At 39.3% G+C, this 13249-nt stretch overlaps 1 protein-coding gene across 2 annotated transcripts in view; it reads left to right on the forward strand.

The window, feature by feature from the left end:
- Positions 1 to 13249, forward strand: part of plcb1l (phospholipase C beta 1-like) — a 92266-nt gene that overhangs the window by 60097 nt on the left and 18920 nt on the right. For both annotated transcript variants that reach the window (XR_003296321.1, XM_026318272.1), the window contains exons 10-18: positions 3702 to 3848; positions 5034 to 5191; positions 6940 to 7022; positions 7357 to 7441; positions 10365 to 10539; positions 11341 to 11427; positions 11880 to 11950; positions 12215 to 12311; positions 12701 to 12785. Coding sequence is in view for 1 of the 2 variants with exons in the window: in XM_026318272.1 (XP_026174057.1) it covers positions 3702 to 3848; positions 5034 to 5191; positions 6940 to 7022; positions 7357 to 7441; positions 10365 to 10539; positions 11341 to 11427; positions 11880 to 11950; positions 12215 to 12311; positions 12701 to 12785 (988 nt within the window). In the remaining variant the exon portion in view is untranslated. The remainder of the gene's footprint in view (positions 1 to 3701; positions 3849 to 5033; positions 5192 to 6939; positions 7023 to 7356; positions 7442 to 10364; positions 10540 to 11340; positions 11428 to 11879; positions 11951 to 12214; positions 12312 to 12700; positions 12786 to 13249) is intronic.

Below are 13249 nucleotides of genomic sequence, written 5' to 3' on the forward strand. Positions count from 1 at the left end.
CTATAAATATACTTTTTGAAAATGTCAGAAAAAATCTGAGCAGTCTCAAATAATCCTGTGTGAGAGGTAGCATTGGTGGCTGAGAAAGCTTAAGACATCCATTCATTCATTATCTATACCCACTTATTCCTATTTAGGGTCACGGGGGTGCTTAAGACAGTGCAACTTAAATCCATAGTTTCATTTTTGCAGAAGTACAAATGATAGAAGAGAAGTTTGATACCACTCTTGCATCTGTTTAATACAGTGGAACCAGCAGCTGGTTAGCTTAGCTTTGCAAAGAGACTGGAGATAGGGAGAAGCAGTCCAGCCTCTCCGATGCTAATAAAATCAGTACCTCTAAAGCCAACTAATTAGCATGCTACCTGTATATCTGTAAAGCAGAATACAAAAATGGCCATTTGCTCTTTTACGATGGGTGTTTCTTAGCTAGGAGCAGTTGCCAGGCAACTAGTAGTACTTTTTGCAGCTTGTTGTGTTTCCGTAATTGTGTTTTTGCAATGCTTTCTGTATTGTGTGTATGTGTGGGAATTTTTTTTTGTTGTTCTAAATTACTTAGTGTGACATATGTGTGAACATGTTCTTTTATTTGCTTGTGTTTTGTCCATTTGCGTGTGTCACAGCCACTGTATTACACTGTATGCAAACCTATGCAGATCATAGATCTATATGTTAAACCATTGTGTCCAAACAATGAATTCAAATAATAATCATGAAATTATGAAACTGCACATCCGAAGAATTAATTGTAGGTATAGCATTTTAAGAATCAACAGTGGCACAGAAACTTCATGAATAACAAAATGGGATGAACGTAGGGAATCCAACATCCCATGTTGTGGAGATGTTGTGCCTTCTCGTTGTTTATAGTGTCAGTGGACAGACAGCTGCCAAAGCTGGAGAACATCTTCCTCCAGCAGATATCACACATCAAGGTTGGACATGTGCCAATTCAAATTTTATCTCTGCTGAATACCATGTTATACAAATGTGCCAAAATACTGTAGATAAGTCACACACCTATACCTGATATTATAGATCCAGTATATTCTATCTTCTTTTCTTCTTTTCAATATATGCTATTTTCAGCAACTTACTTTACACCATGTTATGTTTGTAATCAAGCAAAGTTCAGTTTCTCTTTCAAATCAGTATGCACAAACATTCAAACAAATAATTGATTGCATGATATGCAGTTCATACCCTAGCACTGTGGATCGTTATATTACCTGCATGTGACTGTTCTAAAAAATGTTTTGTCAAAAATGTTAGTACATATAGTTCAATATATTTACAAATATGTGGAGAAGAAACTATTTCCTTTGGAAGCTTTTATTTATTAGTTAACAACTGTTGCCAGATGTGTCTGTCATTATGCCAATCACATTTTATTACTGATTACACTGAAACTAAATTGACCCAGGCTGAGTAAAGTACATACATTTTTTCAAATGTGTGACAAAATAAATATTTGGTGCCTAAATTATTTGAAATTATTTGAAACCACATTTAAATATCCTATCTGACTGCCTAGTGTTTGACTGATCATACTGTGATGTTGTGTGTTCATCCTGTCCCATGCTCTCTGGAAACATGCCCTTCTCTGTCCCAGTGACAGATTTCGCCATGTGAAGTATTTATCTAGCCGGAGGAAGTGCTGCCATCTGCTCTGCAAAGGGGTCCAGAGCTCCACATGCTACCTTCACACACACATTCAGATACACATACTGTCTATGTCTATGCTTTTCCTCTCCCAAAGACACTCTCACATGCATAATGAAAGGTACAAGAATTTACGAGTGACTTTGTGCATACTGAACAAGTACTTTTGGATTGGACTGAAATAACATCATGTGGACCCATATGCAAAGCAGTTGATATGAATAGATGCATGGATGCATTGGAGCTAGAGTATCAAGTGTCATAAGGAAGAGAAGTGGGCAAGCAGTTAGTGTCTTTTTTTCTGTTCACTCTCTTTGTCACTTTCTCTTTGTCCATTTTCATTTCAGATTTTTTTCGTTTCATTCAACATTTCAGTACTGTCATTATCTTTGAATACTTTAGTCTGTGTTTACTCAAGTATTTCAACATTGTATGAAGGCAGATGAATAGATTGTTATATGAATAAAGACTTTTAAAGTCACTATCCAGAGTGGATAGTGGCGTATCATCACATATTCATCTTCAGTGGTTGCAAAGAGGAAGTTCTTTGAGGGATGTTTTTTATCAGTGTGGGTCTACTCTTGTCATAAGGTTATCATTAAAATTAGATGAATTAGATGAATTAATTACATTTCCACTGCAGTTTCCTAATTTCCTCATTTTTGTAAAACGTGGCGCTTCAGTTTGACTTGTAGCCTTTCATACTCTCTTCTTTCAGATCTGACTTCACCTTTCAAATAACACTTGTTGGTTGTCACTCATGTGCACCTCTAATCACAGCCATGTTAACATCATTTTTCTCCGTTTGACCTACAAATGTCTTGGGAACTGGGGATAGTCTGTCTATACGTGCGTGAGGTGCAGGGGTTAGGCCTCAGCCCGGCAAAGGGAGGTCCTGGTAGTCAGCGGGGAGTAAGATGCTGAGTATGACTGAGCTCAGATGTCACAGACAGCAGCCAGCGTTAATTAGTCCAGCAACTCTGCAGAGGGCGGCACTGCATTAATTAGCATAAAGTGGCCGGAGGGACCTGCTGCACCCGTCAAGTTTGCATCATTTAGCATATTTAGCATAAATTCAAGCAAATGTGTGCCTATGTGGGTGGAGGAGTTGCAACCTTGAGTGCTTGCTATATGTTCTACATGTATGTTGTTTATCCATAGAGATGTGTGTGGCATGGTAACGTGTATGCAAATTTGAAATCTGTGTCTGGATGTTTGGTTCATCTTCTGCTTTTTACTGATGTATTCAGTGTTATTCCCTTCCTCTAGCATGGTTAGTTACGACATGAGCTCAGTGACAACAGCAAAAAGGCAAAGTGTGTGTGCCCTTGACAAAAAAATCAGAAACAAGGAACGAACAACATCAAGGGCAGTTCAGCATTTTTATATCCCTGTAAGACTTTATTATGAACAGAAGCAATGTAAGCTAGTGAAGCATGAAATGTAAGAAATCCAGTTTGCATTGTAAACTGCCTTGTGAAACGAGGAAACATTTTATATTTTTATCCACTTGGACCCTGGAAGTATTGTAATGAAGGCTAATAACTGACAGTACAGTAAATGTAAGAAGCTGAAACACTGAGGCACAGGCTTTAAGGATTAACCACAAAGGCTTTCAGCAAATGGTGAATCAGGCTTCCTGCTAAACTGAGCTACTAATGTAATCTTGGTGTGGCTTTAATTAGTCATTATGAACATTTTTATGTAAATGTTTTATGCTATATTTTATGTGACCTTTAAAAGCATTTGAACACAGTTTTCTAGCTGTTTGTTTGAGTGCACCTACAGTACATGTTTGCATACATGTGTACACATATATGCAAACTCTCACATGCACTTACTCTTTATAAAGACAAAGATAAAGACAAAAAATCGTAAGAATCAGCGTTTTGTAAAATGGTATACAAGGAAGGGCACTTCAATTCTCAGCAACCACTGCTCATGTACTATTCCTGTACAGTTCCTGTCCCTACTAAAATAAAGTTTCCAAACATATCATTTTAACTGACTTGTCTGTGTGCTGTGCTCTGGCTCTGCAGGTCAGATCTCGATGGAAGGCTTTGCCAGGTATCTGAACGGAGAGGAGAACAGCATCATGCCCCCTGAGAAGCTGGATCAGAGCGAAGATATGACCTTTCCCCTCTCCCACTATTTCATCAACTCCTCACACAACACATACCTCACAGGTACACACATACCCTGTCAAAAGCTGTGCATGTAAGGACCTCTGCCTGTCTCTCTGTCTGGTTTGCACTCATATACTCATAGCTCAATTTTACTCCTGACTGGTTGCACACGCGTATCCTTTGTTCTTCTACACATGAACAGAGCAGTCGTTCATTTAGAAATACAATTATGGTTGCACAAGTGAATACACCCGACTTTATACCTCGCGGGTCAGTCAATCAAATATGGCGATGAATATCAGGCTGTGTTACCTCTCAAGAGGTTATCCAATCAACTCATACCATGAGACTCGATTCATTGATATTCATGAGTTAAATATTTCTTTAGACTGGTAGTCACAGTAACTGGCTCCTGGCAGTGCACAAGCATGGCATTTTCTTTTCAATGGATATTAGAATTCATCTATTCAAATCTATTCTGGGGGGGACTGAAGAGCATTGAATCTTTCAAGTGGATCAAATTTATCCAGTGATGGAAAAAATGGAATTTCTGCTGTACACCAGCCTCACAGCCTTCGAAAAGAACACGAGAAAATCGAACAACAGGTTCTTGAGTCTCTCCTCACAAACTCAGTTTTTTCTTTAGGTAGTGACACATGGTGATAATATACTAGAGTAGTGAGACATTGCAGAAAGCGTTTTTGTCCATGCAGTATATATTTAACATTTTTATAAGAAAGATCCACACAAAATAATTAGACTGACAACAACCTGCGCACTTATTCATGATTTATTTCCAATCTATTGATCAATGGTAAATTAATTAATTAAATCAGTGTACAACACATGAACACAATTAGGAAGAAGAATGTCTCTAATGGGTTTGGATCATGACGCCTTTCAGTGGAAGAGAAGGAAGGAGTGAGAGGAATAAATAGAAAAGTAATAAAAATAAAGTCAGTAAACCAATGATGCCACCTAAATTGAAAACATCGCTCGACCTCTCACTGTACATTACCACCCCCTGTAGTAAGGTACGCTACTACTGTGAAGAGATCATTTCTTCCCTAATGGTGACAAGATGATGAGGTTTGCCTGCTTCAGATAACAACGGTTTTTTTTCTAACATTAAAGCTTCTGAAAAGTGGGGGGGCATGCTCTTCTAGGCATTCTGGGACTTTTGGCATAAATGTAACAGAAAGGGGTGATGTGGTGTTTGTGTGTTTCATTGCATGAACGATGCAGCCGGCCAACTGGCGGGGAACTCTTCAGTCGAAATGTACAAGCAGGTTCTACTGTCAGGGTGTCGCTGCATTGAACTGGACTGCTGGAAGGGTCGTACCACAGAAGAGGAGCCCGTCATCACTCACGGTTTCACCATGACAACTGAAATCTCCTTCAAGGTAAGACAAGGACAGCAGCGGTGTGATAATGATGTCGGAGAGGGGTTGGGGAGCAGAGGGCAGAGGCATTCTGGGTGAACAGACCTCAAAGACAAAGACGTAATTCACGTTATGCACATGCTCCACTCAATCCATTCACTCAAATGCTGATAGGGGTAAATGGGTTTGACCATTGCCAACATCCACTGTGTTATGGGTTAAAAACTGATTTCATAGGGTTCTCTATTTCCAGTAGATTCTATTTGGTAAACATGATTTTGTCCTTTAGTGTGCAGTTTATGTACAAGTGTGTTGGCAGCCACCAATGTGAACATTTGCATCTTCAAACATTATTTTTTGGCTTGTTATGTTATTTCCTTGGAAATGTCAGCACTAACTATGGTGAGTAGAGTGGTTGTTTTGCAATTAAAACTAGATATGCTTTTAATATGAAGCAAGAGCCGTATGGAAATGTTTCTGTGCGTTTATGGGAGCTTGTAGCCCTGACACAAACAAAGCAAACAGTAAACAGACTGTTATCAGCGAGATAAAATCGGGCTGGATTACATGCACATGTTGTTTTCGTGTGAATCTTGTGCTTAGGTAGCAGATCTGAATCCAGCACAGGAATGCCAGATTTTGCCATTAGTGACAAAATATACACTAAAGAGTTATAATTCCTGACTGTAGGCACATTACAGGCTGACCATAAATCGAAGAAAACGTGTATGATTTTATGAAAGTCATTAGGATCCAGCTATAATACACTTTTATATGGCAGGGATCAAACAGACAGAGAGGCAGAAGATGAAAGTAAGTACAGAGCAAAGCAGAGACAGAGAAGAAGTGGGAAAAACAAAAAGTGGGGCAGCAGATGGCAAATCGTAAGGGACAGGGATGCACTGAATGACCCTAAAGAGAAGCACTGAGCGACGCTTAATTGATGTCTCAGAGGATGAGAAGACAAAAACTAAAAAAAAAAAAATGCTTTAAAAGCAAGAGAGAGTATAAAATTCTCAGGGCAGAACAGGTGTCAGGAGAAAAAAGCGCACAGTGGGTGGATTGATTAATTGAGGAAATTTTGCTCTAATGAGAATAACAGAAGTAGTAGAACAAGCTGAATGGTATTAGTGTGAGTGAAGTACAAAAAGAGATGAGTTGCAAAAGACAGGTTTAAAGAGAGATACAAAAGGAGGATGCTGTGTTAGAGAAAAAGATTTTTATTGGAGATGGAACAGATGAAAACTGAACTGACACTGTTGTTAAAGATTGTAATTGACAGTCAGTCACTTAGAAATCTGATATCACATGTTGAACTATCCTCACTGCAGCTGTGCAGTAACACCACCTCATCCAGCACTGGCAGCTACAATAGAGAAGCTAAAGCCATGCAGCCAGAACACGTGTTGTATTTAGAGTGGATGACTTCATGTGTCATCACTGTTGCTACTGATTTTGTTATGGGTATTGATTTCCACATGTTTGGGCATGTTCTTTGGGGGACACTCTCCAGCATTCTGGGAAATGTCGGGAATCACATCATTGTAAATGGAGATTATTGTGGCTGGTATCAAAGCTCAAGAGCGTTATGAAATGTCTACAGAATATCCTGACATGAAGCAAATGTGAAATGTGAAATCCATTGTTTTTGATTGTGTGTTATATTACCCAAATAACAATTCAACATTAACCCAACACAATGTCCCACAATGTATTCAACATAGTTTCTCATTATATTATTCATTTTTGTTTTCTGTTTATATTTTTAGGAGGTGATTGAGGCTATTTCAGAGTGTGCCTTCAAGACCTCACCCTTCCCTGTGATCCTGTCTTTTGAGAACCACGTGGACTCGTAAGTCAGCATGTAATTTCGTGTGAAGAGTGCAAAGGCTAGAGCATGATTGTCATCCTTACTGCCAATGGATGGTTTTTCATCAATGAGCCCAATCAGCCATTTTGTTGTACAGCTGTGTAAACATCTGCACAGCATCAGGGAGAAGGTTGTCATTGGTTGGTTTGATTTTTAAATTCTCCAAGAGGCTTCTGAAGACCAACATACAGATTTAGTGTCTATTGATATTTAGTAGACAAATCACAATGGTGTGTGTGTGTGTGTGTGTGTGTGTGTGTGTGTGTGTGTGTGTGTGTGTGTGTGTTTGTTTGTTTTTGTATGTGATGGCTCCCAGGCCGAAGCAGCAGGCTAAGATGGCAGAGTACTGCCGGTCAATATTTGGAGATGCATTACTGACCGAACCTCTGGAGAAATATCCTGTGAGTACATAAGATGCTTAAATACACAATCCACCCACACGTGCATGTTCTCTCTCATTTCATATTCTTGTTCTTTCTATTTCTGCCACACACATATTGTGTGCGTGGCTTAGCCAGCAGCAGACGTTTCAGCAGAAATGATCACACAGACAAACGCAACAAAGAAGTGTCCTTGAACACTGCTGCCCCAGCATGCCACACACACCTATATACTGTATATGTTTCATTTTATCACATACAGTATTGCTTAGTTGCATGGTTGATGTTTTATCGTTAGTGAAGCCTGTAAGTTTTGAAAATGAGGTTTCTACCCTCAGTGGGATTTAAATCTAGGAAGGATGAAAATGTAAAGGAGGTTGTTCTCACATACAGCATCACATTGACATGGCCTGTAGCACCTGGCAAAATGTGTTTTCACTGTTTTCCCTCGTTCTGTGACTGTAAAGCATTGCGCCTAAATATCATCGTAGACTTTGTCTCTCTGGTTTCTCTTTTCATATCCAATCACAAATCCATACCTGTAGCTATTTACATACAGAAGCCAGTGTTTAATGACTCATCCCTTCATCATTTTTATTCCTCCGCATCATCTCTGTCTTATCATGGGAGAGACTGCAAACGACAGCCGTGTAAGATTAAATGGAAGTGTTTTACGCTGTAATCTAAACATGGCTTTTCTTGGCAGCCCTTTATCTGTCTTTTCCCAGTTTCCATGGCTACCAGTCAAAAGCTTGCTTTGTCCCTTTGTGGCCAAACTCTCTCCCCCCCCCCCCCCCCAAAAGGCGTCTTTGTGTGTAATGACGCAGGCACTTACGTGAGGCAAATGTAGACACTTGTCGCACAAACTCTCACCCAGACACACAGATGCCTCTCATGGTCTCTAGTGCACACATGAACGGCTGCCACACATCCAGTCCTGCACACATATGCTCTATAACGTATCACCTACTCTTCTTATGTTATTCACCAGAGAGGTGTAGTTGAGTGGCTAAAGTTCCCAGCAGTCAGATGCAGCATTATCTCACATATACAGAGAGGTCTTCCAGCACTGCAGCCTGCCAAAGACGCAAACCCGCTGAGAATTACAGCCTTCTGACTGGATTTGACATTGAAGTATCAGGGAGAAGCCTTTCGAATGGAGTAGCATAGGGAAAGAGAGAGGGAGAGATATGAGGAGACAGACACCAAGGGAGAAGTTCGAAAGAGAGAGACAAAAAGAGCAAATGCAATTGAGGAATCAGATTTCTACCAGTGAGCATGTAATAACTGGGAAAGGTGAGTGCAATGACAGCCACTCCCCTCTGGCACTGAGACAGCCGCGTATACAGCGTATCGAATGGGATATCAACTCATTCAGTCCATAGGGGCAGGGGCAGATCGGGTAATATAGCTAGATTGGTTCCAGCTGAGCCTAGGATGAGAATAAAGAGGATTACGGTTTTCTTAGAGACTGTCTTCACAAAGATGTCACTTGTGTTGAATGGGAAAGACTGGTAACAAGGTTTTGTTCTTTTTTTTTTTTTTTCATTTAAGCTATCTGCATTTTCCAAAAATAAATAAATAAACAAACAAACAAAACAAGCATAGCTGAATAGCTGAAATTACTTGCCATGTTTTCTTTTTAATATTGCCCTCATCCCTGCATCCATTATGGTGATGAAGGAAGTATTGCCAAAATATTTTAGTTATAACTGCAGAAAAAAATATTCAAAACGTTGAGAAATGAAGTGATTTCTATTTATTTATTTATTTGTTCAGTCTTGTTGTGGGTTAGTTTTAAGCTACGTACCCGCATGCTGCTGAAGGACAAGTGAGTGGTGTGGTAGTGTGGGAAGATCAGCAGGAGCCAACAATGGACACAATACACCTTTCTATCAAACAATTACATGTCATTAGTTTATCACTGACCTTTCACTTAATGCCCACACCCTTTCTGCTTTGCTACTTGTATTTTTACATTACTATACAATATGTATAATGATGTTATATAATGGTGGAGTAAGAAATACAATGTTTGCCTACAATACAATGTGGCTAGAATGTTAATATTTAAGTGGGACTGTGTCAATGAAGCTAAGGCAAACAGGACGTCTATTCTTTACTTTATCTCAACAACAACAACAACAACAACAACAACAACAGTACGAAGGTGTAAATGGATGTGTGTGGCTGCTGGTAAAGTAGATGGAAAAGGTTTAACTTTAAAGAAGTTGAGTAGTTAAGAAAAGTAACATTTTAAGTTTGTTTATGTTTATAGCTGATAAGTTGTGTGGATGTGTGTGTGTGTGTGTGTGTGTGTGTGTGTGTGTGTGTGTGTGTGTGTGTGTGTGTGTGTGTGTGTATTCACCATCAGTGCTGACTTTCTCAGTAATACATTATTAATATCCCTAAACACTGTGATCCAAAAACAGGCATACCCCATAAATAAATAAATCAGTGATCTGCCTACTTCTAGTCAGCTCCCTTGAGAGGGTTTGTGTTTAATGTTGTTTCCCCAGGAAGCTGATTTTAATGTTGAAAGTGTAAACTTTTGAGTTATACATCAACACTTTCTAATGCTCAGTACCAGTCCTTGTGGTCACTGACAGGCTCTACAGAATCTTCCATGGTGAATTTTGAACAGAATAATCTTTTTTTTTTCTAAAACTACTAATTTACATGTTAAATGTCGGACTCCAGTAAACAACTTTAGTAATGCTAATTACCTAATTTGTCTCCGAACAACAGAGCAACATTTTAGATGTTGACATTTGTTTTTATAATTTTCTTAGAATGACTTTTTGTGCTGGTCACAAAAAACATTGCACGTCTCCATCTACCAACAAATCCATACGACAGAGCGTGATGTTATTCTGCAGAAACCTTTCAAAAACTCTTTTTCTAATAATGTCTCGGCCTCTGTCTCTTCCCACACTGCTTCCAGCTGGAGTCTGGTGTGCCACTACCCAGCCCGATGGAGCTGATGGGGAAAATCTTGGTGAAGAACAAGAAGAAACACCATAAGAAGGATGGAAGCACCAAGAAAAAACTATCAGAGCAGGTTTCCAACACCTACAGTGATTCTTCCAGTGTGTGTGAGCCGTCCTCCCCTAGTGCAGGTACTATGCTCGCTCTAACAACCAAAAAATGTAGCCTCACTTACCTGGCACCATCTGCACTATGGGCCAACACCTCTGTGTCATCCAGAAAAGCAAATCACTGGAGCGAAACAGTGCTGTTGTTTATCATTCATCATTTTCGTGGCCCTCTCCATCAGCTGAAGGTGTTATTGCCTTTTGTATACACTTTCTGTCAGGCCTACACTTTGCTACTCATTGGGGCATCCTAAAAATTAGCCAGTACTTTCCTTCACTGTGTCAGTGTGTGTGCACGCAGTTGTGTGTTAATGACTTTATTGCCACTTGTGAAATTTTACATCTCATGTTCACAGCTGTTCTTTGATTTTAATTTTCCTTGGATCATTTCTGTTTGCGTTGGTGTTCAATACACTCTATCCATGTCTTTTTTATGTTTCTATGTTCAATCATGTTTTATGTACTTTATGTTTTCTAGTCTTTATTCATGTTTATATCTTTGGTATATAATTCAGCTGTAGATTTCTAATGGAACTTGTGGTCAGTCAGGATGATTTTTACTTCTGTCTGAGCTGCAGACTTCATTCTTAAACACACACACACACACACACACACACACACACTGCCCCCTGGTGTAAGAATCATAACAGTAACCTTTAAGTGTTTTATAACAATCAAACGGTGTGCTGTCGCGCAGATAAGCCTCGGCAAAGTGTATAATAATAGTGTAAACACTACATTGCCAAATGAAGCTTGACAACACATCATAGTTTGACCTTGTAGGTTGCGGGTTGTTTGCTGATAAGATTTGTTTTCCTCTCACAGGTTCAACGAAAGAGGAGATGGCAGATTCCTCGCAGCCCTCTGAGGGTGCTGAGCTCAGCCTGAGGCCGCAGGGCAGAAAGTCTATTGGTGAGTCATACATAGTACACGACCTCAGATCAGAAGCAAATCTTTTGTAGAGTCCTTGTTAGGCCGTCACAAAAGCTCTAGGTCAGTTTGACCATTACAATGTTAAAATGAGTTTTCTCAGTCAGTGTGGCCTCACATTCAGTAGAAAATCTTTCATTATGAGATCGCTCATTATGTGGGGTGCAGAGGCTGGCTGTGTCAGCTCGGTCAAAACAATATTTAAAATCATTTCCTCAGTCTGGTACTGGTATAAGCTTTGTTTGTGTGGTTGTGTTGCATGTAAATAATTCTAGATAAAAACTTGTTTAAAAGCCGTCGGCTTTCAAACCAATCTCTCTAACATTTCTATTGACTGTGTTGTGTGAGTCCCAAATTTACACATATTTAACTTTGGTTCATTTAGTTTTATTTATTGTAATAATCTCTGACCAAAACTGTGGGCCATGTTTCAGGTGAGGTGGAGGCAGAAAGCGAAGATGAAGATGATGATGACTATGACTGTAAAAAGGGCTCAATGGATGAGGTGTGTATCTTGCCAATCAGCAGTCAGTTCAAGTCCTTGATATAGGGGAGCTTTACAGCTCAGTGTACTGTTTGCATCAAATGCACTAATGTTGCCCTCTAGTGCCCATATTTAATAAGACATTTTATTCCTACTGATGTGCCTGACACTTGCAGTCTATTTGCAGTCTAGAGTGAACTTGGCACGTCTTCTTCTCATTGTTTCAAGGATATAAAAGACCTTTTGCTGCATTGCATTTAAGTGTGTGTGTGTTTTCATGTACAGGTTACAGTAGGCAGGGAGGCATCTGCCACAGAAGAAATGTCCAACCTGGTTATCTACATTCAACCAGTCAAGTACAACAGCTTTGAAGCTTCCAAAAGTATGTAGAAAAGATTTACTGGGAATATAGCCCAAAGAGAAACACCCACAGTTTGAATACAACCTACATCTGAAACAACGCTTAAGAGATTAGTTCATTTGTTCTTCAAATATTTGCCTACAAAATAATGATTAAATGTGTACTGTATTCACGTCCATGTCTCCAAACTTGACTTATTTCCTCCTGGGAGAAAACAGTTTTGTTTTTTGGAATATTTAGGTTACTAATAGTTACTAACTAACTAATAGTTAGTAACTAACTATTAGTTACTAACTAACTAATAGTTAGTTAGTAAGTGTTTTTACTGCAGTGTTTTAAACCTAAATGATTACAATTTATCCAGTGACCATAAATAACTCTCATCAACATATCACCACCTCTGTCCACAGAGATCAATCGCAGCTATCAGATGTCATCCTTCGTAGAGACTAAAGCTTTGGAGCAACTGACCAAATCTCCTGTAGAGTTTGTGGAGTATCCTTTTCAGGCTTGATGAATTCAACGATGCCTTGTACTAGTTAAAGTGCAGCTACACTCTAAATGTATTTTTGTGCTATACAAATGACATAGGGTTTTATTAACATACTGTGTTGGTGACTTTTCCTAAATCTTCCGAATCCTTTGGCACCTCCCTTACTTTGATGCAATAGGCAGGACTCAGAGGTCTGCTTTGTACTTTCCCCGTTATACATGCTTTAAGTAACTCCAGTAGAGTTAGTGACCATGCTACACTCAGCACTCGTCAGTCCTCAGACCCTCTACATCACATTATATAGCCACAAGGCTACACCATCTACAGTAGTTTCTCCTTCATTCTTGCATTTTTTAATCATGCTAGGAGAAATGTGTAGCAACTCTAATATAACTCACAATGTTTAATCTAATTTGAGATTTTAGTGTCTTTTCTTCCAGCCTTATGGTCAGCCTGTGCTCCTTAT

This window comes from Mastacembelus armatus, chromosome 24 (assembly GCF_900324485.2).
Source record: "Mastacembelus armatus chromosome 24, fMasArm1.2, whole genome shotgun sequence".
NCBI classification, from domain to species: domain Eukaryota; kingdom Metazoa; phylum Chordata; class Actinopteri; order Synbranchiformes; family Mastacembelidae; genus Mastacembelus; species Mastacembelus armatus.